This window comes from Varroa destructor, unplaced genomic scaffold, assembly GCF_002443255.2.
Source record: "Varroa destructor unplaced genomic scaffold, Vdes_3.0 BEIS01000001.1, whole genome shotgun sequence".
NCBI lineage: Eukaryota > Metazoa > Arthropoda > Arachnida > Mesostigmata > Varroidae > Varroa > Varroa destructor.
In genome coordinates this window covers 57,998,834-58,026,234 of record NW_019211454.1, presented here as the reverse complement: position 1 = coordinate 58,026,234, position 27,401 = coordinate 57,998,834, and the positions used below count along the sequence as shown (strand labels likewise).

The window sequence follows — 27,401 nt, the reverse complement described above, 5'->3', positions numbered from 1 at the left end:
CATGGAAGGCAAAATCAAATAACCTTTTTAACAGAGAAACTAAATATGCGGAATAATCCGCTAATGCATAGCTACTTGCAAACTGAAAAGTCTTTTATTAAACATCGTAGATTCGCCATGCAAATGTTTCCTGTTTTACATTGACTCCATTTAAAACAGCACAATGTTTAATGAAAGAGAGAAAAACGTTTTCCTACGTGCATAAAAATCACCACGACCTTTGATTGACTCATATTTATTTTTCTTTCTTAAATCATATTTTTCAATTTGTACACATAAGCGCATGCTTCCTGTACCGCTTTTTATATAAATACACGAACTGTACATGTAAACAGTTCCCATTGACGGGTACTATTATATTACACAGATTTCTACCATTACTCAGCGCTTCGTTTTTTAATGACAAATGCATAAGGTCCACATTTGGATTGTTTGTTCTGGGCTAGCACTGCTTTTTAGATGAAATACCTTCCCTTCAATTCAGACAATCGATTGTTCATTATACTTTATGTTTAACATATATAGGTGATTTAGTGATACGTAAATTAAACGTGTGTTAGCCAAGATGATAACGACTATCTGAGCAGACGAGCTGCCTCGTTAAAGCATTTTTTTCTACTGAGCAAAATTTCATTCCGGTCAAGCGGCTCAACGTAACTTAAACCAATCTTCGATCTACGCAGTAATGTAGTTTCTGCTTAATGTAAGCAGGTGATTTAATGGAACCTACATGTACGATACATTTCTTGTCAGAGCACAACCTAGACTGCCAGACTGATGAAGCCAATTAAACGGTTCGCCCGACCGAACAGCCTGCCTCATTAAACTTTTGCTGATGCTATCACTATTTTATCAAACGCTTGCTTAATACACTTAGATGACTTACGTGCTTGTAACAAATTTAGGTATATCGGTACAAAGATAAGAAAGATTGCAGATCTTTCTTGTTCAAAACTATTCAAGTGTCATTAAAAATTTACTCTATCTGCACCGCTTTACCGCTGAACCTTCTTTGAATAAACACCAAGCATTGCCGTAAACTTACGTCTTTTTTTTTACAAGTTGTGTAAACTTGAGTTAAGTTCGGGCGATAATACTCAACGAACATTCCACAATACTAACCTCCATAACCGCAAGAGACATCTTCTAATATTTGAAGAATATATAAACACAGCAATGCACTTAATATCTGACAGCGCAGTACCTAACAACCTACCACCGTATTCCCATCAGGTATATTTCAACGTCGCGTGTACGCAACAGATTTGAGACCATCACCGGATAGCCAAACTTTATACCCAAACATAGAAGTATTTTATAGAGTGTATTACTAAAAATAGCTAAAGCCTTGCCTTTTTTACTATACGTATGTATATAATGTGTGTAAGAAATTGTTAGCTAATCCAGACCACTTAGAAAGATGGAAAAATAAGAAGATAATCGACTTCATTAGTGATAAGAATCAAGTGGAAGAGCGCTAGCCTGCACCGAACCACTTCGTACGATATATTGTCACTGTTTGGACAACCTTATCGTTCAACCTGTTCCTTACAAGCTGATATAAAATAATCGGCTTAGATGTAAAATTAAAATACACAAACGATATTTATGAAAAAGTAGAAGCCGCTTCATACATAGGGAACTCAATATAAACACTATCTATCATCGGATCTAAGAACCGGCGCTTAACACGCGAAATGCAGTTATTTTTCTTTCCTCTTCCAAGATTGTCTTACTAAACGTTCAACATACATATATGTCTCATAAGTTTACACAATTATTATACTAAAGATTAGCCGCCGTTTCGCCTTTTTTGACTAGACGACACAGACTTGCTTGGCGTTATCACCCGTTGAAGATGAGTTGTTATTGAAGATGAGCGACGAGACTATGAACCTTGAGCGCGACTCCTAGCTTTAGACGAAGTACATCAGTGAGGTCTTCCCGACGAAGGCACAACAATGCTACACCGTCGACGGCGTTTTGTCGAAAAACGTTACCTAGTGATGGAAGGCCGGTAACGCGACTGACCTCATTTGCAACTCGAGCTACATCCCACTGTTCGACATCGGCCTGCCAAAACAAAGATACATGCATATTTATGTCAGGAAACACGTTGGTTGTAAACGTACCCTTGAACACAATTATACGGCAAACTCTCAAAGAAATGTGGTAGACTCATACAGGTCACTCACGAATTCATAACGCATGGCCGTTCCAAAATAAGTGTCAATTCAGCCGTTCTTTGTGAATAAAATGTTGAGTAATTTTTTTAATAACCCGCATAAGCCCAACAACGGGTTATCCAATAATGAGAAAATCTTACCTCTGTAACTGTTCCCTGTAAGTTATTTTTCCTTCTGTAGTCAGTTTCTAAGGATGAAGGCGGCGGCAAGCAGGCGAATATGCTATCATGAACCGCTCTTCGTAATGTATTTTCGCCAGTTGCTGCAGCTTTGTGTCCAAGATGAACACCTCCCCACCCACGGACACTGCGAGTCTCCACCCGACGCGGCAGAATTCGTTCGACATTGTGTCGAGCATATGGACAAAACTGAGGAGAATTGTGCGTCGTATGCCCGGGACTCTGCACGCTGCCCAGACCTCGGCAGCCCGGAGCTGCAGAACAGGCTTCTGAGCGGCGTGCTGGTCCCGAGGGTTCCAGTGGGTGAACGTTTGCAACACACCATCCAGGGTCGTGTAAATCCTCAGAGTCGGCATCAACCCAGAAGTCATGATAGGATTGCGTCCAACCTTCAAATCGCAGCTGGACTGAGAAGGGCTTTACCTTGACCACCTACGTGAACAAATGTCCAAACAAAGGCAAATCGTTTCCTATTACGAAAACACTCGCATATTTCTACGGAATTAACGATGTAGGCTTACTGCCTATTTCTTGAATATATACCTCATGAATGTGCATATTTGAATTGTTCCTAATTCCAATGAAATTCTAAAAATGTTCCATTTTTACTCCATGAACGCTTTGATCGACTTACCTGCGCTCTTCTTATGAGTCGCCTATTGTATGGGTCGACCACTTCAAAGGTTGCTCCTAGCAGAATTGAGTGGGGCTCTCGCCGTTGTGGGGACACAATGGACTTGCTTTGCTGTTCACGAAGGTACTGTGCCCATGTTGTAAATGTCGGTGGCAAAACGCTTAGTGAGACTTCGTTTCGATCGCAATGGCTGGAATTGATTAGAAGGCAGGTAAGTTTAGAATAATCATACATTTATTAAGTAAGAGAGGTGATCTAAACATTTTTATATGCGAAATACGACATATCTTGAAAATAAGGCAAAAAATGATTGGCGGTGAAAGGTAGAATAAAAAAAAAAGAATCGTTGAACGAAACTACGAAATTTTCCGCTACTTACCCGACGCTCCCGATGTACGGGGAGTCAAGAATATACCACTGGTCATAATCATCACCAGATGTCCCATCAAAATGAACAAGAATGCGTTCTGCTAGTCGATCAATCACTTGTGCAACTCCCCAGCGGAATGGAGCTCTGCGTTGTTTTGCCTCGAGGCGATCTCCGATGGAAACACCTGCAGCACACTTGCCTCCGTTATCGGCACCATGCGGTCGAAACAACACTCGAGGGGCGGCTTGTGCCCCGATGCTAAGTGTTAGGCAGTAATAACAAAGTTAAGAGACAGAGGAAATAAACATGGTTAATTATAACCCTTTCTTGAAGCCCGCATTAGTTAGAGTTTTAGACAGGCCATTAAGCTAACCTAATCACATTGCACTAGTTTTTTTTAGCATCAACACAACAGTGAGCCTACTAGCAGTTAAGACCTGACCTTCGTTCGCAACCAGTGTAGTTCACTTACCGCCGTAAGTAGGATGACCACGAAAAGGTCGTTCCCTCTGACGGGGGCACACTCAAAGTCCTCCCTGAGCTTTCACAGAATCCACACGGAAATATGCCCCATGAATCGTGATTTAGCCAAAAATCGTATACGTCTGGATAGCCATCAAGGTGAACTCGCATTCGACTCCCTAGCACCTACAAGCATTTCAAAAATATAAAATAATTTAAGAAAAGTTTTAGATATCAGTTCAAGATGAAAATGAAACTGAAGCATAAATATCAACTGAAAAATTCTATGAAGGCCTCAAGAGTTCTTAGTCAACGCACACAACATTCTCCATAGGCCAAATCGGTCCTTAAATATGTACTGCACTTCTATATTTGTTGCATCTTTAATGTTTTACATCCGCCTTTCTCAAGCGGATTCACAGGACTAATGTCGGAATATGCAGATATAAAAAAAAATATAGTATACAAATATCCTTACCTCTGCCACTGAGGCAACGCAAAATGTGCTCTGATGACGTGGGTCAATAGCCTCGAAACGCATGCCAACTTTGAACGGACACGGTGTTTGAATATCCAACGTTTGTAAATCCGAGAGACGAAATCTGAAAAGATCGGTCAACTCTTCTCTCAACAAGACTTTACTAAACATATTTATAGTCCGACACTTTGTTCCAGTTGCATTTACTGGAGAAAATCGAAACGGCTTTTTAGTATATTCACCAAGTTCATATTGAATTCATTAAAAAAGGTTTTTCTTATAAATTTTAGCAGACAGCTGCTTGTAGGCATTCCCTGAGTTTAGTCCTGATGGAGATATACTATACGTTACCACGTTACCATAAAGTTCGCACGAGTTGACACATGTTTATTTCAAAAAGAGTAAATGTCAGTCAACATACTACCCCTTGTCTCTTTCAATATCAAGTTTATAGTATATCAAAGATCAGTCAAAGCGTTATATTTTTATATGAGAAACCCTGAATTTTAGTCCTTGCTTCTAATCGGTATGACCTGAATCGCACCTAATTATTGTTCATGATATTAAAATCGAAAGCAACGATAGCAAATCGAACAAAAATAAAGATCTAATATAGTATTTATTATTAAACATACAAGTCTATACCATATGAGATCAGAACTAAGATATTAATATTGGCTATTTGATGTAAGCGTCAGTGTATTTACGTAACTAAGCAACTAAACAGCAGAGAATCGAACGCGTGATCTAGATAATAATAATAATAGAAGCCCATCATCAGCAAAATTACGGAACTTTCTTAAAAAGAAGGTTTATGGATAACTAGTTGATTCTCATTGCGTCACGACAATGTCATACTCGCACAGAAAACTAGAAGATCCTTTTAGCTTTACAGTATTTTTCTAATTTGACAGAAGAAACGTGGCTAAAATTAAAAAAAAATTACTGGTTAAAGCTGCATTGATATTTCGCTTTGTTTACACATGCTGAACTCAGGTACTCTCTCAAAAAGGGTTAACGTAACATAGTAACTTTATATTGGACAAAACAAACTCTTAACACGAACGCCCAATCGTAACTATAAAATTCAGTGGTTAATAGGCGCTACCAAAAGCACCAGTTGCCAGCTGACTGCAGCTGGTGTTTTTGATCATATCAAATAAACAAGGACAAGCCGCCAGCCGATACCTGTAAGTTAGCGATTTCATAAAAATTGTTCTGGCCAATAAAGTGTTTTTGTCTGTTACGGATTAGGCGCGAAAACGAATCTCTCGAACAAAACAAATTCCAAAATTGCTTCGAATAACTGTTCATACTTGATCTGCGTTCCTCGAAGAGTCGCGACTCCCGACTGCCATATGAGGCCTTCCTCTTCTGAAAGCAAAGTCATTTTAATACTGCACACCCGCGCGTACTCGTAGCTCGCGTTGAATGTAATAAACAAACACTTCGTGAAAAGTATGGAGTCACAACGGCAATTTTCACTTTATACTTCTTCTTTTTTGCCCCGACAGCAAACAGAACTGCTGCTATCCAAGACACATTCACTAAACAGTTGGACGAATGAACACATTCAGACGGGCTACTGCTGTGTTGATGCCGGCGGCCGGTTGAAGCTTTGCACTGTTTCTCTAAAAAAAAAAAAAAAGAGAGACTAAGCGCATAATATAGAAATTGTACCACTAGAACTATATATTTTAAGTCATGTCAACACATTGAATTGTCACAAACATTTAATCACACAGATTTATGTTCTAGCTTCAGGAAACAGCTCAGTAGAGCTAAGTTCAACTGCAGTAGGGTACTCAATGGCATGAACAAAAGTAGGGAAAAATCCATCTGCAAAAATGATTATGCCCATATTCAAATGTAGGTATATCAGGGATAGGTTGATCCTAATTCCATGATTAAACATCTACAAGAATTTGGCTCTTGTTACAAATATACGGAAGTTTCCTTAGCTTTTGAGCGATCTTAGTATCTATACGTTAGGTTAATGTGTGTGGTAGTGAGATTTGTGGCCAATATCATTCGAAAAACGCGAAACATATGTGACAAAAAGTCATCTGGTGTTGTGAATCTTTATTTGTCGAGTAAGTCACGTAAAAAAATAAAACATTGCCTAGGTGTTTTGGAAATTATAATCTTATCGTCTTCACTAAATCATATCTGCGAATCTTGTGGAGTTAAAAGTGTCCGAAAATTATCAAATTAAGTTATAACACTGCCTAAACGCCAACTAAAGAGAATAAAAATGCCTACATTTTAGATGGAGAAATACATACCTATCGGTTAAATCTACCAAATTGTACATTTAGTTGTGGCGTGAGCTGCTTTCATCAGCTGAAAGAGGTTACCCGTTAACCTATCCTTTTTGACATATTTACTTTTCGATACAGGTTTTACAGTATAGTATAATGCCGAATCCCGAGGACAAAATTCGCTTAAAACTCTTGTCCGATTCCTGGGTCATCGATTAGCGCACTTGTTTTTAAATTTAATTATTATTCATTGATGAGATATGACCACAGTGTCAATATTGTCATATATCATTTGTATTTCAGTCCGGTGTAGACATTCCGAATATTCCCGGATAAATTAGATGGCTGCTGAGGACAAATAATTAAAACGTTTTGAAAATAGTTAAATAAATCTTCAGGTAAAATCTTCATTTTAAACATGCGGAGAGTTGTTTATAATCTCTATGAAGTTTGGCTGTTTATGAAGTAATACTGCGCAGTTCGCGTGATACGTCGCACATTAACCTGGTACATTTGTGGAACTTATTTTTACCAACTTTCAGACCAATTTAAGTTCTCTACGTAAACATGGCTACAAGCTGGGAAGAAGTTAAACGGTTGGCAGCCGATTTTCAGCGGGCCCAACTAACTTCGTCGGTGCAGCGTCTGAGCGATCGGAACTGCATTGAAATAGTCAAAAAGCTTATTTCGATGAAGTTGATTGATGTCGTATTTACGACTTCCGGAAAGGAATACATTACACCACAGCATCTTCACAAAGAGATCAAGGTAATAGTACCCGAACAGTTCACCATCGTTTGCAAAATCGGAATACAACCTTTCAAAGTTAGATAATGAAAATCCAGCCAGGATTTTATCTAGACTTAAAACCTACAGACTACATTATTAAAGACATATTTTTAACATACATTGTTTCTTTTTCTACGTACTGCAATCCAAAATCACAAATAGAAGCTCTGTTTTTTGAAAGGTAAAGTCTAGCATCCGGTCTCTTTCTTTCTATAATGTTACACTACGGCAGCTGAAGTTGGAAAAGCTTACGATTAACAGGTTTAACAAATTCAATATTAAAACAACTTTCTGGTTTGTTGCTTTAGGATGAGCTGGTCGTGGCTGGCGGTCGCATTGATTTGAGTATATTGGCAACAAAACTGCAAGTTGACCTGGGGCATATCGAAAATGCCGTCACAGAGCTTCTCAAAACCGAAAGGGATGTCAAGCTTGTACTTGACCAACTCATAGCTGATAGCTACATGGACCAATTGGCAGAGGAGGTCTTTACCTTGAAGTAGTCATTAAATAATGATAGTTTTCTTATCATTGTGAAATGTGTTCGTCTTTTTTATACTTATATGGTGGTTATATGTTCATACTCTACGAAATTAATGTTACTTGAAATAAGTTGACACTTATTATTTTCGAACACGGGTTACATATATGCCTAGTACTGCGCATATATAAATGTTATCGTTTCAATGATCTTTTGTGCTTTAGGTGAACGAGCGGCTTCAGCAAAAAGGCGAGTTGACAATGGCCGATATCATCAAGTGTTACGATGTACCAGCAGAGTTCTTGCGTGCTGGCCTCATGGCCCGTATGGGCCGTATCATTAAAGGTCAAAGCGAAGACAAAGAGGTTCTGTACACAGAAGCATTTGTCACAATGCATCGATACCGAATCCGTGGTGCATTGTGCGCAGTTACCAAACCCATACAGATATCAACCCTCATCAAGAGCTATGCACTACCGGAACGCATCGCTGTAAACATAGTTGAGCAGTTAATCGGTCAAAAGAAGCTGCTTGGACTGTTGTCCGGTCACGATGACCGTGCGTTCTACGTGCCTGACATCTATAGTCGTGCACAAAAAGAGTGGGTTACCACCAATTTCAATCAGAATGGCTTCCTAGAGTACGATGCCCTATCCCGATTGGGTCTTGGTGATCCGAAAACTTTTGCTAAAAATTTGCTTCAAGACAAAAAAGTCTTGTTCTTGTCGTCGGTCTGTATAGACGAACACCTGCTGAGCCAGGTAGAGTCTTCGATGGAAGAGGCTAACCTCACTGGCTCCTGGGTAGACGTGGTTTCGATGCTGCCTTCGCAGTTAATCGCATACGATGTCAATGAGATCATATCGCACGTTATATCGACGAACAAGTTGATGAGGAGTTGTATGCATATCATTGCGGAAACGGTTGTGGTTAGTAATGTTCTTGTCGAAAGCTGTGTTAGATCGTTCGAACCGCTGCTGATGGAAAAGGCCGCGGTGGATCTCCAAAGCGGAATTGGAAAACTATTCGAGGAGCTTGAACGAATTCCGGATGAGATTAGCACTGAGCGAAAAAAGAAACTCGCAGCAGATGACGAAGAAACGGACAAGAAAGAGGAGAGGAGGAAGAAAGCGACCGGGGGCAAAAGTGGCGGAGGAACTCAGGGCCGAGAAACAAAGACGAAGTCGACGAAGAGAAAATACGGCAAGAAAAAAGCCGGTGGATTTGATGACTCCGATGACGATGGCCCGTCAACGAACAAGGGCGGAAGACCGCTAGGTGCTGCTGCCTCGCAGGGGAAAAAGGCTGAAATTGTGTTCATGACGCTGAAGGAGATTACAGATAACCTTTGTTCACTTGAACTATTGCAGGGAAGTCCTGATGAACTTTCAGCAGGTGAGTTCATAGTTGTTGGCACAAAACATTTGTTTCTACTATAGCGTTTAAAACCATCGATATTTAAGACAAAAGACCTATTGACCTTTTAATTCTGCATAAATCAATTGGTGATACAGAATGGCATCGACATTTAGCCAGGTACGCTTATGATTAAATACTTTAATTGAAGTTATTATTCCGGTTACTAAATGTATGATGCTTCAATGTCGATGCAGGTATAGCAGAACTAATTGAACGTCAGCTGAATTTAAAATATAAGCAAGTGTTGAAATCGTTGTATATGTCGTCGATGAATGCGTCTGCCTCAAATCGGCGTAAAACCCATAACGAACTTCAGGAACGCATCTCTACTGCTATTGCCCAGATTACGCTGTACGGGGCTGGGTTGGATATCTTCAATGGTGATCTAAAAATCCAATTAACAAAGTACTTGCTACGTAGTCTGTGCACTGACTTGGTAAACGTCATCACCGTATATCTTACTGCTGAACTCGGCCTGCCAATCGAAACAGAAAACCCCAATCCTGAGCAACGATTAAGAATGATTAACAAAATGGGCGGAGCCCAGAAAGAAACCCTCCTCAAAGTACATCAGAACCTCTCAGGGAATAGTGTCGACCAATTCCTTGGCAATATGGAATCGGTTTATGGAGCAGGCGTGCTAGATATGATGATTCGCGTTGATCGAAAACGTGATCGTCAAGTAATGTCTGGCCACAAGCTCACGCTGACGGAACAACTGACCAATGCATCCGAACCTGCATTGGCTCTTCATCTAGCTGTTTTAGTTGTGATGCAGACGCAGATGCAGAAAATGGTCCATTTCTCCGGCAAGTTTGTACCGCAGATGGTAAATTTCCTAAAAGGAAAGGTATCGCCTGATTTGCACGCCGAACTTTGCGCAGTTGAAGAACTAGTGATGAAGGACATGAAGCTAGAAGAGGGCGCTGAAAAACAAGAACTTAAAGGCAAATTGCGGGATAAGCTGAATGAACTAAAGGAGCTTGTCGTCAATTATAAGCGACTTAGTGAATCGAAGTAAACGCGAGCACCTTTTTCTAGACAACACTAACAAAATTAATTCAAAACATTTGAAGTAACACTTGCTGTTTTGGGGGCAAGAACTAATTACAACTTGATATGTTACAACTCGATTCCTCCAGAAGGAGCGATAAGAGCCTAGAAGAAGAAAAGAAGATATGGTGGACGAAATACGACGCTAACCTCACTCATTGTAATTTTAGGAATAACTTAACGATGTACAGCGTATATTACTCTTTATTATTTTTCCTAAGCGTAAGTAGACTTTGGATGGAACAGAATTGAAAAGCTAACAATAAAATGTTAATATATAATGAGGCATTGTGATTATTAGATGGACGTAATGTATCGGCAGGATGTATATTGATTGCTACAAAGTCGGGCGTATTTCCGGTACGTAAATTTTCACGTTTGTTTTCAGCGAATTGTTCATTTTGATTATCTTTACCGTGACCCATTTTTCTTCTATCTGCTAAATTAAACATTTTTAAACTTTTATATATAACTACTTAGAAATATTAGAAGAACAACGAGAACTTACAAAGTTCCCCTTGTAACTATTAGTTATTTTTAGAAGTATTTTATTTGTCCTTCTTATCCCCTTATTTCATATTATATATTTTACCTTTAGATCTACACAGTACTATTGCTTGTATTGATTGACTGAATTGTTTTTAGGTAGATTCTGTACGACTGCCTATCGTACTTTATAGACTTTCTATTTTCTTTCTCCATATTTCGCTCGCGAATGTTTAACTAAACTTAAGTGCCAACATAGAACAACATGAGGCACATTTTTCCGCCACCTGCCAATTTGCACATATCCAAGTCTCCCAAACGAAAATCCTTCATTCTTCGTCAGTAAATGTACGTCCATTGTTCAATGACACATGTAGTACAACGTATTTAGGACACATTTCCGGTGCGCTATGTCCCAACAGAAAAACAACGTTCTGTCCGAGCGTTTTGAATACGCTTAGCATCGGCAGAACAACCTACTTGTCACTGAATTATTATAATTTAACATTGGTCAATAACATATAGGATAATGCGGCCTGTGTTCTATCATCACCTGGTGAGGGTTGGTGTATGTCTCTTTCCTCGCTTAGCTCATTGGTCGACCAGTCAGTGAGCTGGACTTACGCCAATGAAACATTACCAACCCATAAGGCCCGCAGTAGTTCACTGAGCTGTGGAGTTATTTTGTATGAATCGAATAGAACTGTGATATAATCTTCAACATATGAAGCATACAATAGCAGTAACAAAGAGAGCCAACGAAAATTACAAAACGGATCAAAACTGGGTTGCTTTACCCCGGACCACCTTTCTTTTTAGAAACGGCAGTCGCCTTTGTAACTAGAGCCACCAATGCCCTCAAATTGATTCAATGGTAGCGGCTTAAAATCACACTGTGACAAATTTGATTTTCCCCCCCTCCGACCAGCTGCTTGCCCGTGTCGTAAATGCCATTCCTTGGCAGCGAAGGGGCGGTGTTATGTAACAGGGGCTGTTATACGGTAGTGTTGACATGCCGGGGCAGAGATAGTAGCAATGTTTGCTCATCAATGATTTTTGACAGCTATTGTCAGCCGTAAAAGGTGAGAGTGTTCGTTTTGAGCGCGCGCGTATTCTGCCAAGTATCGACGCAGAACGAGCAATTACTCGTCGACAAAATGGATATGCTAAATAATATCTTCACTCCGCAGGGTCATGAATCGGCGATGAAGCAGGCTCTGTATAACACTCTGGCATTTGTATTTGTGCTGGTATTTGCCGCGGCTGGAGTGGCCCTGTACTTCATACTCGAGCCGTTCCTGCAGCCGCTCCTATGGGCCCTACTCTTTGGGTCGGTCCTGTACCCGTTCAAGCACTCATTGTCACAACTTCTTCGGGAATGGCTACAGAACGTACAAGCCCCACTAGTTGTAGCCGTGGCCACGTCTCCAGTGACGGTACTTGACAGCATCTCGCATTCGCTAATAACGTTAATAATAAAATACCTCAAACTACTACTGGCTGTTGCAGGCATTATGTGTGTATTGTACTTTTTGCCACTCGCCTGGTTCATGCGTGTGCTGAACGTGCTCAACGTCGCGTACGGACTAGTTGCTCGGCTTCTCGGTCTTTTATCGTCGCCGTACACCGTGTGGACAATGATTACCGCTTACGTTTTCTTGCTTCTGTTCAACTTCAACGCACAAGTGGAAGCTGTATTCGAACTGCTCAGCCCTATAATGTACCTTTCAATATTCTGCTTTGTTACCGGCATGCTTGGGGCTCTAAAGATCCCCATCGCCATAGGAATCGGTTGTCTGATTATTATTGGTTTCTTTGCGGAAATTGAGGAAAGAGGCAAGTGTGGTCCGAAGACCAGCGAGCGGGCCTCAACAAAAGTTTATGACCGCATGTCAATAGTGGAAATAACCGTTGCACGCAAAATGAAGCTATGGTACATTCGACTACGAGAATGTTTACGCACGCCGGAGATCATACCGGATCCTAGCGACAACGTGGACACTCCGGATGCGTCGGACGGTAAGCCGAGGCCACCTCCACTTATCCAGGTAGACGATATGGATAAAACAGCTGAGCAAGCCGATGCGGAGGATGATTTAGCGGGTAACGATACGTCAAGCCATGAAAGCGACTTATATCTAATAGCTGTTATTTGGGCTTGTGTCGTGATGCAGATCTACCGCAATATATGGTTCCTGCCTCTTATGTACATTCCGCTATTATACAGTGGACTAAAGTACGTCTGGCTTAAATTAAATGTCATGGAATGGACAGGTGGTTTCCGTAAGTCCCTTGATGAATGGTTCGATGCAAGACGTGAGGCAATTATACCCGATTTTATGACGCCTGCAATCCGATTGCTTCTAAAGGGCGATCGTAAGATCAAACAGATTCTAGAGAACTCGGTTGATTCAATCACAGCTATTTTGGTAATCATCTTATTATTTCTAGTGGCCACTGTCGGAACCATCTTTATGGCTGTGCAAGTTTACGGTGAAAGTGTTCATCTTATAGAAATCACGTCGGGCGTTATTAATCGGACTGTCGTTCACAACCCCGAGCTGCAACAGCTTGTACCGGACACTATCAGCAATGTTCAGGGTGCTCTAGACTCTATGATTGGCGATGCGTATACCTACGGTAAAGACTGGATCCGGGGAGGCCTTAGGCGGCTTTTGGACGACAAAGACCCCACTAAGGCAGAAGCGCTTGAAGCCGAAATCGTCGAACTGTGGGACCGTGTTTATCAAATGTGGATGCAGAAGAACTCTACAGAGGTAAACGTCAGCGAAGCGTTGGCAAACCCTTCATGGAACACCCTATTAGAGGGTCTGAAGAGCCTTGATATCAGTGCAATCACGAGCTTCGTCAAGGACAATCTCGACACACTGCAAACAGTTATCGACTCTCTGTGGGTAATCCTCAAGGGCAACGTCACGATCTTTATTTCGGTGTTCACAGCCATTCTGTCCGTCGTTTTTGGCGGCGGCACTGCTGTATTGAATTTCGTTATCAACTTCGTTATTTTCACGACCGCACTGTACTATCTGTTAGTGGCGAGCGATAGTACCTACAAGCCGATCCAGTTATTGAGTAAAGCTATTCCGAACAGTAAGGGTAAACCTATCTCAGGTCTAGGTAAGGCGGTAGAGCAAGCAATCAACGGAGTGTTCGCACTGTCATTCAAAATGGCCTTTTTCTACGGACTGTACACATGGCTAATTCATTCGCTGTTTAACGTTAACATCATCTACATCCCGTCGTTTTTGGCGGCCATCTTTGGCGCCGTCCCGTTCCTCGGAACGTACTGGGCTTGCCTGCCAGCCTGCCTTGAGTTGTGGCTGGTTAACGGGAACCCCGCAAAGGCAACATTCATGTTTGTCGCCCAGTTTCTGCCCGTGCTTTTCGTCGATACAGCTATCTATTCAGAAATTAAAGGTGGCGGCCATCCTTACCTCACCGGTTTAGCCATCGCCGGTGGAGTTTTCTGCATGGGTGTTCAGGGAGCGCTATTCGGGCCCATGTTGCTCTGCGTGCTCATAGCCGCGTGCAACGTGTATTCGAAGCTCGTGCAGAAGTCCAACCAGACGAGTACCGCCAATATAGGCAGTGATGGAGCACCATTCTCACGTGCTAGTTCACCAAAACCGCGCATGAAAAAACGAGCGTCGTTCAGCGGCCAGCTCGTCACTGATAAATTCGATTGAACCATTTAGCTAAATCATCAGCTTTCCACCGAAAGACAAATAATTTTTTGTATTACTTTAGTCCGTTAAGCTTGTTCTGTGTGGATATGAAACTATCAAAAAACCTATAAAAAAAACCATAAAAAAAAGAAGGAAATGCGTTGCAGCAAGTGATGCGACTGATACTAACAATAACGACGGTGAAAACAATAACGCTAACTGTTAAACTAGAGCGTTTCATTTATGTATGACGAATGCACAGAGACCCATAGAATAGGATACATATAGATAAACTACATGCTCACTTATGCTTGCGGAGACGATCGTCCAAAAACAGGACAGTGGTCAATCATCAGTAGTTTTAACGGTACGGCGGTAAAAAAGTTTGAGGCCTTAAAGACCACCTATGAAGAATTTTATCGACGGCACTCACTAATAAACCAGTTCTGGGTTTCCATCATGAAATCACGGAAGGAATCCATATTCGTGGGTTTTCGCCCAAAGTCTGATCCAAGTCAGGAGAAACGGGCTGTTATTTCGGCACCTTTTTGAAAACACTCGACGCTTTCACACGATGGACATGAAGGACAAGTAAAGACTGTGATGTTCTTATTCGTTTGCACAAGCAGATACAAAGAATGTAGAAGAAAATAGACAAGGTAAAATATAAAGGGTAACACTATTGTATGGTACATATAGGTTGGTATATTGAAATTAAGTGTGATTATAATTACATTGCAAGTGCTATTACTGTGCACCTCTATAAAGTGCCTTGGTTAGAGGGAAAAGAGTTTCTCTCTATTTTTATGTTCATCTAACAAAGTCGTACAGATAACAATATACATAAAACTATTTATTCTACTCTGTACAAAGAGTTGTCGTGTTTTTATTTCTTCACCATAACGTATACTGTTACATGTTATACTGTTTTTCCCAGAAAAGCTTTTTAAAGCCGATTTCGATGTTATATGGCAAGAAAAGAATAAATCTAGGAACTTATACATATATATTAAGTAAAGTTTATACAAATTCTTTGCATTGACATGATTAGCAGTACATATTACTGTAAATGCCATTTCATTAGAACATTTACGTTGTCTATAAAATCTAAAATTGTATTCAAAATGGTAAAAAGTGCTATCTAACTATTTTAACGATCTCGTTCCATTTTGTGTCCACTCACTTAATTATAACAAGCACAGCGTGCACACTATTGTACGCTGTAGGAAAAGTACACGAGCGTTAATTTTCTAGTTAAAATCATGTACTTCAAACACAGGGTATTTATTTATTGTTCCGAGTCAAACGAGATGTTTACTGTGGTTGTAGAGTATGACGGTTTAGTCTAGCCGTTACAGTGCACCCTCTCTTATCCATAGCGTTTCATAGCTGGAACCTATCGATAGAGAAATAGTCCGACAAGGCTACTGCAATAGTAAGATTTGCAATAACCTAACTTACGTACCCCATGTTTTGGACCTATCCCCTGAGCGGTGGGGTCACCTGAAACTTACAGCTGAAGGGTGCTGTACGTCGGACAGCTTTTGGACTTGGTACAATCATGGTAATAATAATTACAATAACTAAACCATACAAACTGGAATATTCGAATTCTACTTAGATTTACTTACATCTACGTAAGTGTTTGTTTGTCGTTTATTTTCGATATGCAAGGTATATTGATTTTGTTTAGCATATGCCTATCACAGATATTACCTAGTTTAGAGAGTCATTCATAAAGTGGTAAGGACATTTAAGATATATTTGCCCTTACCGAAGACGTATACATGCTGGTAATTATAAAACGATATCTAGTTATGAATGTGTCATCGTTAATAAGCACTAGCTTCAAGCGGTCTAACACTGCCAGTTAGGCGGGGTCGGCTTCGCAGCATCTTTAGAAACAAATGTAGAATAGCGTCAAGGTTCGGTGAAATGTCACGAAAACTTACCGTCAAATAAAAGTTGTATGTTTTCAGGAACCTTCGCGAACTCTCCAATTTAGGTAGCGGTGGCCCTTCAATTATTTTCAGTGGAATTGTTGCTGATCTTCCTTCTGCATTATATGAAATGAGAAGGACCGGAGCCCTTTCAACATTTTCATTCTAATAGTAATTGTGATGATTATATTTATTAGGTTTACTATATGGCATCATTTTTATTGAAAGCGGGCAAAGAAAAACTACTATGCGATATCGAAAAGGTAGCAAAGTTTATGCAGAAGATTCAACCCATTTACCCTTGAAGCTGAATACTTTTTATGGCTCTATTTCGATGACAATAGTATATTTCATTAGTGCTTAAGAAATGAGAACGAGAGTGATACTTTTTCACGTCATCTAAACCTTAGGTCCTCCGTAACTGTAAGAAATAGCATTTAAAAAAATTAAAATAAATTTCAATTTTTTTAATAATTTAAATTGGTATTGCACTGTTTATTTTATCGGGTTATAAACGTTTCGATTTTCTGTGAGTGCGCGTGTTATCGATTTGGTACGTAGGTAGAGGCTGGCTATTAATTGGGTGACTAAAAAGTATGTGATGAAAAGAAGCGTATCAAATCAGCCGCTCAAAGAGCATAACATTAAACGCCTTAGTGTTATACACCTTTCTGAATGAATCACAGGTTTGCTATGAGTATGTAAAATGTTTCCCTAAATATGCATTAGAAACACAAAAGAATATTTACATCGTTCCTTCGGAACCTTACGGAGCCTTCTAGCAAATCACTTGATCTAAAAAAGATTTTCACTGCGTTCTGTTCATCTGATAAAGGAAGAGAATTTCCAACGGACAAAAAGTCTGCGAAAACCAACATAGGGAGATGCTATTCAATTAATTGATGCACTCGTGTCCATACCACAAAACAGGAAGATGACCAAGGGGAAATAAGTATTATTTATAAACTTTTCAATGGGTACAATAATTTCGCAAAAGAGTACATGCTACAGCGAAGAGACGTCTCCATAAACTGTTCAAGAGATTGGACTCTTTCCAAAATCCCTTTTATTAGAGCACGGTGAAGCACCATGATAAAGTCATGCAATGAACAAACACGCAACCAGCATGGTAATTATAATATTAGGTATTATATCAAGATATTGCACTAACAGTAATCTCAGCTTACAAGTCCTCGCCTTATCGGTTTAATTATTCTTTAGATCAGAACGTATATAATGGAACGTTTATGAGCAGACATAATTGTTAACTTTTACTTACTGCTATTAAGTGATAATGATAAGATTGAGAATGATGAAAGGATTAAAAGTATTATCCATTCTAATTTTACGTAAATCTCTACTATATATAGAGTAACAGGAAAAGTGTAAATTAAATCAGTTTGACTGCAAAATGTTTCTTCAAATGGACTTCTTCTGACGGTGTGCGAAGTCCCTTGCCTTATAGGATATGTCTTATCCTATCGAAGGCTGAGAATAGATATAGCTATATCTTAATTATAGTTTCTAGTAGAAAACTATCATTTAATTAATTACATACATTTGCTAACAATGCTTACGGTAATGAGCTCACTATACACAACATATTTGAATCGAATCAAACGTATCGCCGTTAAGCATTCGATCACACGGCTGGAAGTGGGCGTGTGCCCGGGTTCAGACCACCATATGTCTATAAGATTAACAGGCGAGTGTGATACACACTAGGCTACAAGAGATCAACGTCTAACAGCCACCAACAAACCTATTTGACTTAATCTCTCACGCGATAGTAGCAATTGAGGCTGTTTGCGTGTTATTACACAGAATCGGCTTTCTAGTCTCTAGCAATGCCCTTATGCTTACTGTTACAGTGTCTTTTACTGAAGTTCTCCTCGCGGCGGCTCATCTTGCGAATATTTCTATGCTACATTCATTTCACCCAACTCTTTCGTTAAGTGTACTTATCTGCTAAATTCCTGTTTCCCTAGAATAGTTAGCACTGCCTGCTGGCTTTATCGAATTTGTACGATGACGGCCTTTATCAGCGGCTCGATCGCCGTTCAGTTCTCATATCTCTTTTTTTTTAGTGCTACGATGTATATAGTTAAGATAATAATACCGTGTCTCATGTCTGTTATTTTTCTCTATTTTAATTTTATAATTTTAGGCGCTCGTTAAAAGAGTTTGAACCTTGACAATGACTTCCTGAACCGTTTAAAGCTCTATTTGCTAATGATAATCTCTCACAGGTGTGCCTTCTCGAGAATACCTGATATCTGCTCATTATTAATAATGCTAATAACAATGACATGTTTATTTTTTTGCATTCAGCATCTTCAGGGCTGATTCACATCAGCCTGTCGCTGATGTCAATCAGCCCTGTAGAGCAGCTAACTGGGTGCCCTCTTAGCAGACGACAGGACGTTTGTAGTGTTTGTTTTGATATTTTTTCGGTAAATAATTTGTAACAGAAAATCTGGCACTAATGGTTAACTTTATAATACTGATGGCAGTTGTTACTTTACTTGACGACATGCTTTGATGCTTCTGTGGTACGCGAAGTACGTAGTTTCATATGATAATGCCTCAACTCTTGCTCGAAGCCTGTAGCACATATTGCGTATATGTATAAGCTATATACCGTCACCAAGCTATACGTCTGCCCTGAGTGGCTTTCGGATGCTCAAAGAAATCTCTCCTGCCGCAAAGCTTACGCTTTCTGGCGTGTTAGTTATACATAGATTTGTCGCTTCTGGCACGTAATGACCCCATTTCGCTTGCTCCCTTGCCAACTAGCAAAACTTATTCGTAGACCCACACTGACCATCGCTTATATCTTACATTGTCGTGTCGACGCCCGATTCGTTCGTTTCCTGCGTGCCACCATTGGCCAAACGTACACATTTATAAGAAAAAAATACATGTACACTTCCATCTACAGACATACTCACGCCGGCAAATTTACTCATGCTTGCAGTCACCGGTAATATCTATCACCATACCGTACAGACAGACATCTGTCTAAGTGTATGTCTACTCACTTACACAAAAAGTCAGACAGCTGTTGGTGTCACAGGCTGATGCTGACAAAACACAGAAGCTTCAATGCAATGATTATATCACGGCTTAAGGGGGCAGGCCTATTGTCAGAAGGTTACTTTGTCGAAAGCGGTAACGGTACTTACTCGAAGCGTCTATTTTTGGGATAGGTACTAGCATTTTACAACCAGTAATACTGGAAAGCAGAGTGACTGCGTATGTGTGTGCGCGATACCTAGTTTTATTTGACACATATACTTATAAACTCATTTTTACTAAGTTAAGTTGCCTTTTGGAACCTATTTCCTTCAATTTATCTGCCAAATGAACACCGATGGCATTCGGTTTCATATCTACTCGTCATGCAATGGTTCATATTTATTCACTCCACCTCGACCATTATAGTCCCCAGGGTACCCATATAATTTAACTCAGTACACTGAAACCTACTTTGCCCTCAGTTTGTCCTTAAAAACGTAACTTTGGTACAGGCGAAACCATAGGAAAACGAAGGCGAATTGACTATTATGCGCCTTCATTGTTGAAAAGAAAGGTCGACGAAGTACGAAAAAAATACCATACGGCGACATCTTTAAAAGCTGCCTAATGCACTTAATTTCCGAGCCCCGTACATCTAAAATGTGATAATTTTTACTGGTTTTATAGTTTAAAGTCAACGTTCTCCTTTTAGAAAAAATGCAAAAACCTATATGTCCCTTGATTTAATTTTCTCTGTATCTTATTCACGAGGGTGCCACGCTATCTGTTGTCCTGTCACATCATACGAACTATTTAAAAAAATTGCCTTTTGAGCTCTACAAGCTCCTCCACGTACCCTATAAACAAATAAGGCCGAATAGAGCTGCTGCGCGAGAGTTTCTTCGATCTGTGTGGTCATCCTGAAAGAGAAATCGACGTTGAAAATCTTTCTTATCTATGCGCATTTAAAACTGACATGAAGCTAACCCACTGGGTTTGTATTAGACCCGTCATAAATAAAGGGTCATGTATACATCTGAATCTAGACAGATCACCCGTCACAATAATTTTGTTTTTTGTACCTGACGCAATGAAAGGCGCATAATTTTGCTTCTAGTTTATTGCACGTTATGTAGAAGGAGCCGTCCTCTTGAGCAATCACTCTGTCAGCCATTTTAACTTGTTTATCTATAGCTAATACGGGGTCTTTGCGTCTGATAGATAACCACATTCCAAAGTTGGCTTTTCCACTCTGAAAATACTTTGCTAGGATTCTCTCTAAACAAGGTGAGGACAGTATGACCGGAGCAGCTAGCCGAAGATGTAATGAGTAAGAGAAAGGTTGCCTGTGCGATTTCGAATGGCTCCCGTCTTGAAATTTCTTGCGGATTCGGCATTCTGTATTTTTGCCGCCAAGTCATCACAATATGTGTCCGTGAAAATCGTACAAATGATGGAGTAGAAGTCTTGTCAAGTTGGCGCAATTACCATGATGTACAAGCTATACATGACATGCTTGTGTCCGAACTCTCTAGGAAACGTTTGATTTTACTTTGACCATCGTACGTGTTTTTCATCAAACGTTTCACCAGCACACTACTATGGATGCCTTACCTAAAAGTTAAGCGCCGTTACAGAGCTCCTTCGAAGAATTTTAATGTATAAAATGGAACGGCAAATGTTGACAAAGCACTAGTCAGCGAGGATAAGTTTGGCCAAAGGTAATAGGTTCGACGGCATCCGAATGGATATTTCAGTAGTTTCAGTTAGACACGTTTCACTTCCCCAAACAGCTAAAATTCGTTTACTTAGTGTCGCGTATTGAGCACATACAAAATAACGTTACTAAGAATAATTTATGTAATTAATGCTAGCATATGAAAAATTAGTAGTAAGTTAACCGAGACAAAAGTAAGTGTCGCACTACAATTGGACAAATACTAATTTTCTTACGCTGCTTCGACTCGCTGACTTCTCTGAGATATTTTCGTTGGCCTTTTACTTTGTTGAAACGCTCATTCTATGTATACCAATGTGACGCATAAAGGTCACGTCTGTGATGTTGCTTTTCCTCCAAATCCTATACAAAGTCCTGTGCAGGCAGGAATTCTTCTAACGCTGTTCTCTCATTATAATATGTACTTGTGGTGAATAATACGTTAGCCCTATATTGGTAAATTCATTTTCGGCTGATGCATCGCTGGGGTCATGAGGATGCATACAGCCTCTTTTTAGACGGATATTCTATCTCCGACGCACAGAACAGAGCGTATATAGACGAATACGCATTTGTCTGTATACGCGTCTGTGAAGAGCTCGTTGCTGCTATACGAACACTTCACGCCACTTAAAATCATTGCATCGGCCGCTCGCCGTTCGTACAAAAGCTAGTTCTGCTATTAGTGATGATACGACTCCTTTATATTTATTTCGATTTTCTATATTAACTACGCTATAGAAATTGATACATTGACGATACGGCCTTGCCACGGCAGCTCGATAGGCCACGATTAGCCTCCCTTTACGATGCAGTTGTGAAATCGTTGTGATGCTGTGATGTTCGATTTATTTCTTTTATCTTTTATTTGTGGCTGTGAAAACGGCAAAATGCTTTGATCCAGCCTCGATTCGAACCTGAATCAGTGGACCCATTTCGCCCATCGGTTTGCCGTTGTTTCGAATTATTCGAGTGCCAAGGATAACGTGAGCGGGCTGCTTCCCTACGTGTATTCATTTGTCTTCAGGTGATGTTTGGGATGCTCATGCTTTTCTCAACGCTTCTCGACGTACTTGTCTAAATGGGTTACAGACATCTTGGAACAGCCCGCTGAAGCAGTCTACTTCGAATAACTATTTATGGCTTTAGACAATGTTCTTCAGTGAGCATTATTCATACAGATGAGCTCTTTTTTTAATGCAATTTCTCACTGCTGCTATGACTGGCCCGACTGGTTGTTCTTCAGCGATCATAATTGAAAATACAACTTCTTTGTTAATATAAGTTTAGTATAACAGAATAAAATGTAAGTTTAGTTGATTAGTAACAAGTAAAAGTGTACTGAAGGTTCGTCCTTTACAAAGAAATAAAAACAAGAAAGTTTGTATATATATGTGTTATGAGCTGATCCAATAAGATTCAAGGTTGAAACACACCATGGCTTTCCACGGACTAATTTCATTTTTTTAGTTGGCAGCCGCTGATTCAGTGGTTTTGCAGATTCAAGTTGTGTATGTCCTAATTAATAATTGTGATTGAGGATCGCTTCGTAGGCACAAACTAGTTTCCCGAACCCAACTTAACGGTAGCAGCAGTTGTTCAAAAAAGCTTAAGTCAAAAAACAATTAAAATACATATTGAATAAATTTAGCCTCGGCTCCCGATTGTACTATTGAAGTCTGATGAGCGGATACCGATGTATTTTTTCTCTCTAAATTGATCGTACTCAATCGAACAACACAGGTTGTTTTTCACAGCAGCACCTTTAACTAATGCGCGTCAGTTGCTATCACTCATTGTTATTTATGCATAGTTTTGTATTATCTAGGGTGTACTTTGAGCTCTCAAAGGTATCAGGAGAATATATATCAATAATACATGCAATCAAGTAAGAAATGCATCTTATCAATGGGACCAACTTTGTATAACATGACCAGCCGAACGGGTTTCTGTTCTGATGCTCCAAAGAGAATCATTTAAATGTAGATATTTCACGTGGTGTCTAAACGCGTGGCATTTTTGGCTGTTGTTCTAGCAGAAGTCACATCTGATTCTCGCCCAAAGGGCAAAAAGTGGTCCGCATTACAGGTAAGCATAGGGAACACATACAAGTGCATAACCTGAAACTATAAACTTCGATTACTATTAACTATTATGAATATTACTATTCATAACCCCTGTTATATATAAGCGCGTGAAGAAAAGGGCAATTATTTTATCTACTCCCGATGACGATAATATCGCTTGGGTTAGCAATAAAAGGACCCAGTTCAAATTGGCCGCTTGAACTTTTTCGTTAATGAGCCATAGTTGGGCTATTCTCTAAGTGATTAATAGCCCAACTGTTTAGAGGTCGCTTGGGCAACCCATGGACCGGTAAGATCGTGATAAGGGAGGCGCGTCCTTGTCGCCCGCGAAATGACTTGAAACGACTTATACACCTGTACGTAACGATTAGCTAGCAGCAACTCAAGGGAATCATTTGGAGGAGGACACAGTAAACGCACGTCGCGTTAGACACTTCGCTAAGGTCAACCAAATACAGCCAGGTCTACCCGTGCATACTTAGTAGAAACTTGTGATTAGCGTTAACTAAGTAGAATAACATGGTACGACAATGTGTGTACAATGTAACCATTTGCATGTGTTACGCCAGCGACAGGACAGTTCTTAACACAGGCTCAAAAGTTCCCAAAGTGTAATTAATTATTTCATAAAAACCCGCTATCTGTGTGTGTGTGTGTGTGTGTGTGTGTGTGTGTACGGTGAATTAGTCCCGACAACTTCTAGTAATTAGTTAGAAAATAAATAAACTACCAGCAAGATGTCCGTTGAAAGAAAAATCCGTTTTCGAATTTAGTTAAAGGACAGCTTAAATAGTTAGCTCTGTAAGCCAGCTAGTTGCACAACGACATACATAAGGACAACAGAACGCCGATTCGTACAGCCTTCTGCACCTTATGCATAGGAAAAATTCAAAAATACATTGGCAGAAGGAAAAAGAGTGATCAGTCACTGCATCGATAGAGAAGCTATAAGAAATATTAAGTTTCTGCTTGTGAGAGTCTCAGAATGGTAAATCGCAAATATCTGCTACAGGTTATTTGGCTTTTTCGTTTTTGAAAAGTTAAATAGTAACGATAAGAACGCTTGGCACTATCAGTCCAGGAGCTCATTATCTGCTAGTACCCCAACGGCAATAAAGCGACCCCTGAAGTTACGTCTCGCACTGATAACTTTTTAGGAAATACTTTCGATGACACTGGGAATTTTCAACTGGGCAAATTGTACTCCCGGCTCTCTTGGCATTTTCTAGAATTTCTCTAATAACATCAGTTGTCATCGGTTTTATCCACGCACCCATGTCAACACTTATATATTTGGATGAATTATTATGTATAAAATGTCATAGGTAAGATGTTTATTGCTATATAGCGAGTACAATATCACTACGATTATTGTCATTATCATGTTATTCTAAAGGACAAACAAGCACGTCGAAGCTTAGACGATAGTCACTTTTGGCTGAATCCTAACTAGTCTCCTTTCAGGCAACTGCGCCTGCATACACGCCTCTTCTGGCGCGTCTTAGATTTTGTTGCGCTCGTATTGTCTGAAGAATGCATTTCCTTGTACATAGGATTACAGCCAGGAAAATTATCAAAATTACCCATACTTAGAAACGCCTCAAGTCATTGTTCTATCGATAAAGAAAACAGAAGTTTTGCAATGAGCAACATGGGCATTGTAGGTAGTTGAAGGAAGCTGAGAGATAAGTCAACCAATTAGTTTTCCTTGCTTTCTGCATGATATCAAAATAGACGTCGTTTTAAAAGCAAAAAAATGCATCTATTGAAGCCTGGCAGACGTGCTCACTCTAGTATCGGGGCACTTGAGTATGTCCTAGTAGAGAGTTCTTTTCTTGGACATTAAGGGCACGTGTTGCAACTTAATAGTGAAGTTAAGGGTTTTCTAAGTAGGGAATGCTAAAAACGTTTGACAGCTAACCGTTAATATAACAGTTTAGTTTGCGACTGAAAAGTACCACTACTTCAACAAAAAGTGTACCCTTATCTCGTATTCTTCTTTTGGTTCATGACTATCATAAAGTATACGTTTCGCAAATCAGGAAGGTTCTGCTTAGCTTGCAAAATCGACCTCTGTGGGCAGGTGTAGCGTACAACCAGTGTATGAGACATGCTATCAAAGAAGAACCTCTTCGATTGTGGTTTTAATAAGTGAGAGACGCTTGATTCCTCGGCCCTAATCAGGTCATCCTAAGGCTCTATTCGTTCCATTCTTGGGTATTTTTCAGCACGTCTCTGTTGACTGCTACACTAATACGTCAAGTTTAAGGTGACTCTTAGTTTCTCTCGATACTTCTAAATTCTTGAAGTGGCTAGCGCGATTAGTGACACTGCAGTATACGTTCATCACTGTGTGATTGACTTCTATGAATCTATGAATAAGCTTTGCTAAATCAAGTGACTGGTTTCCAGTACAAAAACGAAGTGTATTACGCTTTCTAATCTCAACTACCTTACGTGTGCTTACGTTTAGTAGGCAGGCAGTGATACCCACAATGTGACACTGAAAAGGTGTTTTCGTAAAAGCGTAGGCCGTAATCTTGAAGAAACCAAGTCTACCTTACGGGGCTGAGCTACACATTCGACCCCACAATTAACTTAGTATCGTGCGGATAGCGCGTGAAGTGTTACTACAATTCTGTTGAAATCCTGGCAAACAAAGACGTCACAAGGCCACTGAACCGTCACAACAGCAACTTTCGTCAAAAGTGCTTCCGTGCGCGGTACAGTATTGAAAATATGCGATTGTTTCTCCAAGTACAAAAACGAGTCATACAAAATTTGTCTGCCAAACTGAGTTCTGTGTGGCCTGGCAGGACCAGTGCATTGTTGAGAACTAGTTAATTTGGCTAAATTACAAAAAAAGAACATTTTTAGACAATCTGGCCTTATAGTACTTTACTGCATACGTTGCTTCTAGGCATAATCACTAAATACAAGTGGAGGGTCGTACCTCGCCCTGTCCTTGAACCGTTAGCATTTGAATTAATTTCTTGCCATCACATAGATGTTTTTTGGAACGAAGATCTTTTGACATAATTCATTGATGTACTTGTACGAAGATCAGTGTACTTCAATGTGTTCGCGTATGAATATTAGCGGCATTGAGCCTCGCTGACAGTACTTCAGTGTAGCCAGTATCTTTTCTCAGTAGGTGCGCAAACAGCAGGTGAAGAACCGTAACGCTGAATAGGAATTGTATTGGCAAATGCTTGCTCGGGATCAACGAGCACATCCATTAGCCAGCTGGTAACATAATCTATAACACAGCTCTATAATAAAATAGCTGCTCTAGGACACCGACTGTGCGAGAGCAATTATTGAATGGTTAAGCCGCTAAATTCAAAGGAGTCACTTCGTACGCAAGCTTACAAGAGCTGGAATAGAAATTAGATCGACAGAAGAAATTTTGTCGCGCAGCTGGAATTATAATAAAATGGTTATTGTAAATAAAATCTAATCTCGTGAATAATTAATATCGGTAAGATATGTGACGTGTTTCGATTATGGCTGGTCTAGGGTTTGGGAACTCTATGAACACAAACAATAACATAAAATTAGGCACCACCCACTCGCCTTTCGTCGGCTACGTTCTATTACGCGGTTTTCGTTCTCAAGAAAGCAATTTTTGCCCGGCACACCTTATAATTAATCTTGATTTTACAGGTTACTTAGTACGTATCGATAAAATCATACTTGTCAAAAGACCTTGTTGTTAAGACGGTTTCATTAGTAGCCGTGTTGCCAGAGCGTTATCGGACACGGCCTACTCTAGTAGTGACAGGTTCGCTTTCTCAGGCAAGGGAGCTGACGAAGCTAAATTACCCATCAGCAATTTACAATGCGATTATAAATAGGTACACGGATGCAAGCACGCGAACATCCATACGCTGTAGATTTTTATGGGACGGACCCAACTATCTTTTTGGGAAAGTAGAACTTGTTTGGTCGTTTTTTTCCTCACTTTGCCGGATTGTAATCGATGTGCCGACTAGGGCACACAGCCTGGCGGTAGTACCAAACACAGACTCAGTATCCGCATAAAGGGCCAGCTGTTATTTCAAGCACGGCTCTGGGTACGTGTCGAATCGCTTCAGTGTGTTAGTGTCCTATCAGCACTGGCTGAGATCGGCTAATCGAGCTTCGTGGCCTGTC

At 40.1% G+C, this 27,401-nt stretch overlaps 3 protein-coding genes across 6 annotated transcripts; 2 read left to right on the top strand and 1 right to left on the bottom strand.

The window, feature by feature from the left end:
- Positions 1-219: 219 nt before the first annotated feature.
- Positions 220-5,973, bottom strand: LOC111244586 (lethal(3)malignant brain tumor-like protein 4). The gene is made up of 7 exons (XM_022791835.2): positions 5,626-5,973; positions 4,310-4,433; positions 3,842-4,017; positions 3,379-3,627; positions 3,000-3,189; positions 2,327-2,797; positions 220-2,073 (listed from the first exon to the last, which is right to left on the bottom strand). The coding sequence occupies exons 1-7, from the start codon at positions 5,697-5,699 to the stop codon at positions 1,867-1,869; spliced, it is 1,491 nt and encodes a 496-aa protein (XP_022647570.1). The 5' UTR covers positions 5,700-5,973; the 3' UTR covers positions 220-1,866.
- On the top strand, positions 3,076-10,593 carry Ufl1 (UFM1 specific ligase 1). Of its 4 annotated transcripts, XM_086978374.1 has the most exons (6): positions 6,185-6,402; positions 6,874-6,968; positions 7,113-7,338; positions 7,668-7,844; positions 8,065-9,235; positions 9,454-10,593. In XM_086978374.1, the coding sequence occupies exons 3-6, from the start codon at positions 7,138-7,140 to the stop codon at positions 10,278-10,280; spliced, it is 2,376 nt and encodes a 791-aa protein (XP_086834500.1). In that variant the 5' UTR covers positions 6,185-6,402; positions 6,874-6,968; positions 7,113-7,137; the 3' UTR covers positions 10,281-10,593. The 4 variants fall into 4 exon arrangements, with proteins under 4 accessions (XP_086834502.1, XP_086834501.1, XP_086834500.1 ...); XM_086978376.1 differs by lacking the exons at positions 6,185-6,402; positions 6,874-6,968 and adding an exon at positions 3,076-3,210; XM_086978375.1 differs by lacking the exons at positions 6,185-6,402; positions 6,874-6,968 and adding an exon at positions 6,108-6,178.
- Positions 10,594-10,745: 152 nt separating this feature from the next.
- LOC111244573 (transmembrane protein 245) lies at positions 10,746-15,358 on the top strand. The gene has a single exon (XM_022791812.2). It carries the CDS (start codon positions 11,956-11,958, stop codon positions 14,503-14,505), a length of 2,550 nt encoding a protein of 849 aa, XP_022647547.1. The 5' UTR covers positions 10,746-11,955; the 3' UTR covers positions 14,506-15,358.
- The last annotated feature ends 12,043 nt before the right edge of the window (positions 15,359-27,401 follow it).